At 44.2% G+C, this 5,000-nt stretch overlaps 1 protein-coding gene across 1 annotated transcript in view; it reads left to right on the top strand.

Moving 5' to 3' along the window:
• LOC135530900 (protein CLEC16A-like) overlaps positions 1-5,000 on the top strand; it is a gene marked incomplete at its 3' end in the record, with an annotated part of 94,344 nt that overhangs the window by 46,990 nt on the left and 42,354 nt on the right. Inside the window, 1 exon segment of the mRNA XM_064959070.1 lies at positions 259-354. Coding sequence (XP_064815142.1) covers positions 259-354 — 96 coding nt within the window.

Here is a 5,000-nt window from a genome sequence, read left to right as displayed (position 1 = left end):
ACCTCTCCTCATCACACCTCACCTCTCCTCATCACACCTCATCACACCTCACCTCACCACACCTCACCCCACCTCATCACACCTCACCCCACCTCATCACACCTCACCTCATCACACCTCATCACACCTCACCTCATCACACCTCACCTCATCACACCTCCTCATCACACCACACCTCACCTCTCTTCACCGTAGGGATGGACGTTCAGTGATTAAACTGCATATGAACGTTGTTATTTTTGTTGGGTTTGTCTCAAGGTGTTTCTCATCATCCACTACCAGCCGCTGGTCAACTCTCTGGCTGAAGTCATCTTCAACGGAGACCTGTCTGTCTTCACACAGCACAAAAACACAGTGAGCACACACACACACACACACACACACACAGACACACACACACAGACACAGACACACACACACACACAGTGACCTTCGGAAAGTATTCAGACCCCTTAGCTTTGTCCAGGTTTTGTTTTGTTACAGCCTTTTTCTAAAATGTATAAAATTATTCCCCCCCCCTCACACAATCTACACACAATACCCCATAATGACATCACAGTACCCCATAATGACATCACAGTACCCCATAATGACATCACAGTACCCCATAATGACATCACAGTACCCCATAATGACATCACAATACCCCATAATGACATCACAGTACCCCATAATGACATCACAGTACCCCATAATGACATCACAGTACCCCATAATGACATCACAGTACCCCATAATGACATCACAGTACCCCATAATGACATCACAATACCCCATAATGACATCACAATACCCCATAATGACAAAGCTAAAACAGAAATATCACAGTTACATAAGTATTCAGACCCTTTACTCAGTACTTTGTTGAAGCACCTTTGGCAGCGATTACAGCCTCTAGACTTCTTGGGTTTGACGCTACAAGCTTGGCACACCTGTATTTGGGGAGTTTCTCCCATTCTTCTCTGCAGATCCTCTCAAGCTCTGTCAGGTTGGATGGGGAGCGTTGCTGCACAGATATTTTCAGGTCTCTCCAGAGATGTTCGATCGGGTTCAAATCCGGGCTCTGGCTGGGCCACTCAAGGACATTCAGAGACTTGTCCCGAAGTCTGGGGCGAAGGTTCACTTTCTGAGGTGCTGAGTGCTCTGAAGCAGGTTTCTTATCAAGAATCTCTCTGTACTTTGCTCCTTTAATCTTTCCCTCGATCCTGACTAGTCTCCCAGTCCCTTCTTCTGAAAAACATCCCCACAGCATGATGCTGCCACCACCATGCTTCACTGTAGGAATGCCAGGTTTCCTCCAGACGTGACTCTTGGCATTCATGACAAAGAGTTCAATCTTGGTTTCATCAGACCAGAGAATCTTGTTTCTCATGGTCTGAGAGTCCTTTAGGTGCCTTTTGGCAAACACCAAGCGGGTTGTCATGTGCCTTTTACTGAGGAGTGGCTTCCGTCTGGCCACTCGACCATAAAGGCCCGATTGGTGGAGTGCTATTGAATACATTATCATTCAGCCCTGTCTGTTATTCTCCCACATGAATACGTTATACATGATGTCCTCTCTGCAGCTAATCAGGGCGTATGGTTTTACCTGATATAAGCTGCAGTTGATTACACCTTAACAGCTGGTGATTCCAGTCACAGGAAGTGGTTGTAACTGTGACAGAGAGGAGTAGAGGCCCTTATACATCCTGGCTGTGGGGGGGGGGGGGGTGTGTTAAGATACAATCTACAAGGGAGAGGTGGAACAAGGCATTCTGGGTATTATCTAAACTGTGTGTTGTCTGTAAAGGCTCTCAGCTTAACAGTCAGTCAAGACTTTTGCAATGAATGTGTGTCTGTGTGTGTGTGTGTCCATTTTTTTTCTTCTAAACGTGAGTGGTTTACCAGAACCTATAAATACACACACACACAGTGCACCTTCAACGCAAAAAGAATGTGGAGAATTGACGTCTGATTGGCTCCAGAGCGTTCAGACCCCTTTTCCCACGTCTTACTAAGTTACAGCCTTCTTCTAAAATGGCTTAAATTACCCCCCCCCCCCTCATCAATCTACACACAATACCCCATTATAACAAAGCAACCCCCCCCCATCAATCTACACACAATACCCCATTATAACAAAGCAACCCCCCTCATCAATCTACACACAATACCCCATTATAACAAAGCAACCCCCCTCATCAATCTACACACAATACCCCATTATAACAAAGCAACCCCCCTCATCAATCTACACACAATACCCCATTATAACAAAGCAACCCCCTCATCAATCACAATACCCCATTATAACAAAGAAACCCCCCCTCATCAATCTACACAATACCCCATTATAACAAAGCAACCCCCCTCATCAATCTACACACAATACCCCATTATAACAAAGCAACCCCCCTCATCAATCTACACACAATACCCCATTATAACAAAGCAACCCCCCTCATCAATCTACACACAATACCCCATTATAACAAAGCAACCCCCCATCATCAATCTACACACAATACCCCATTATAACAAAGCAGCCCCCCCCTCATCAATCACAATACCCCATTATAACAAAGCAACCCCCCTCATCAATCACAATACCCCATTATAACAAAGCAACCTCCCCCTCATCAATCACAATGCCCCATTATAACAAAGCAACCCCCTCATCAATCTACACACAATACCCCATTATAACAAAGCAACCCCCCTCATCAACCTACACACAATACCCCATTATAACAAACCAACCCCCCTCATCAATCTACACACAATACCCCATTATAACAAAGCAACCCCCCTCATCAATCTACACACAATACCCCATTATAACAAAGCAACCCCCCTCATCAATCACAATACCCCATTATAACAAACCAACCCCCCTCATCAATCTACACACAATACCCCATTATAACAAAGCAACCCCCCTCATCAATCTACACAATACCCCATTATAACAAAGCAACCCCCCTCATCAACCTACACACAATACCCCATTATAACAAAGCAACCCCCTCATCAATCTACACACAATACCCCATTATAACAAACCAACCCCCTCATCAATCTACACACAATACCCCATTATAACAAAGCAACCCCCCCTCATCAATCTACACACAATACCCCATTATAACAAAGCAACCCCCCTCATCAATCACAATACCCCATTATAACAAAGCAACCCCCCTCATCAATCACGATACCCCATTATAACAAAGCAACCCCCCTCATCAATCACGATACCCCATTATAACAAAGCAACCCCCTCATCAATCACGATACCCCATTATAACAAACCAACCCCCCTCATCAATCTACACACAATACCCCATTATAACAAAGCAACCCCCCTCATCAATCTACACAATACCCCATTATAACAAAGCAGCCCCCCTCATCAACCACAATACCCCATTATAACAAAGCAACCCCCCTCATCAATCACAATACCCCATTATAACAAAGCAACCCCCCCTCATCAATCACAATACCCCATTATAACAAAGAAACCCCCTCATCAATCTACACACAATACCCCATTATAACAAAGCAACCCCCCTCATCAACCTACACACAATACCCCATTATAACAAAGCAACCCCCTCATCAATCTACACACAATACCCCATTATAACAAACCAACCCCCTCATCAATCTACACACAATACCCCATTATAACAAAGCAACCCCCCTCATCAATCTACACACAATACCCCATTATAACAAAGCAACCCCCTCATCAATCACAATACCCCATTATAACAAACCAACCCCCCATCATCAATCACGATACCCCATTATAACAAACCAACCCTCCCTCATCAATCACGATACCCCATTATAACAAAGCAACCCCCTCATCAATCTACACACAATACCCCATTATAACAAAGCAGCCCCCCCCTCATCAATCACAATACCCCATTATAACAAAGCAACCCCCTCATCAATCACAATACCCCATTATAACAAAGCAACCCCCCCCTCATCAATCACAATACCCCATTATAACAAAGAAACCCCCCTCATCAATCTACACACAATACCCCATTATAACTAAGCAACCCCCCCTCATCAATCTACACACAATACCCCATTATAACAAAGCAACCCCCTCATCAATCACAATACCCCATTATAACAAAGCAACCCCCTCATCAATCTACACACAATACCCCATTATAACAAAGCAACCCCCTCATCAATCTACACACAATACCCCATTATAACAAAGCAGCCCCCCCCTCATCAATCACAATACCCCATTATAACAAAGCAGCCCCCCTCATCAATCACAATACCCCATTATAACAAAGCAACCCCCTCATCAATCACAATACCCCATTATAACAACGCAACCTCCCCCTCATCAATCACAATGCCCCATTATAACAAAGCAACCCCCTCATCAACCTACACACAATACCCCATTATAACAAAGCAACCCCCCTCATCAATCACAATACCCCATTATAACAATGCAAACCCCCCTCATCAATCTACACACAATACCCCATTATAACAAACCAACCCCCCTCATCAATCTACACACAATACCCCATTATAACAAAGCAACCCCCTCATCAATCTACACACAATACCCCATTATAACAAAGCAACCCCCCTCATCAATCACAATACCCCATTATAACAAAGCAACCCCCTCATCAATCACAATACCCCATTATAACAAAGCAACCCCCCTCATCAATCACAATACCCCATTATAACAAAGCAACCCCCCCTCATCAATCTACACACAATACCCCATTATAACAAAGCAACCCCCCCTCATCAACCTACACACAATACCCCATTATAACAAAGCAACCCCCCTCATCAATCTACACACAATACCCCATTATAACAAAGCAACCCCCTCATCAATCACACTACCCCATTATAACAAAGCAACCCCCTCATCAATCACAATACCCCATTATAACAAAGCAACCCCCCTCATCAATCACAATACCCCATTATAACAAAGCAACCCCCTCATCAAT

The sequence above is a fragment of the Oncorhynchus masou genome, unplaced genomic scaffold (genome assembly GCF_036934945.1).
Source record: "Oncorhynchus masou masou isolate Uvic2021 unplaced genomic scaffold, UVic_Omas_1.1 unplaced_scaffold_1454, whole genome shotgun sequence".
Taxonomy (NCBI): Eukaryota; Metazoa; Chordata; class Actinopteri; order Salmoniformes; family Salmonidae; genus Oncorhynchus; species Oncorhynchus masou.
Note: the sequence above shows the minus strand (reverse complement) of the source record. Positions and strands in the feature narration are given on the sequence as shown.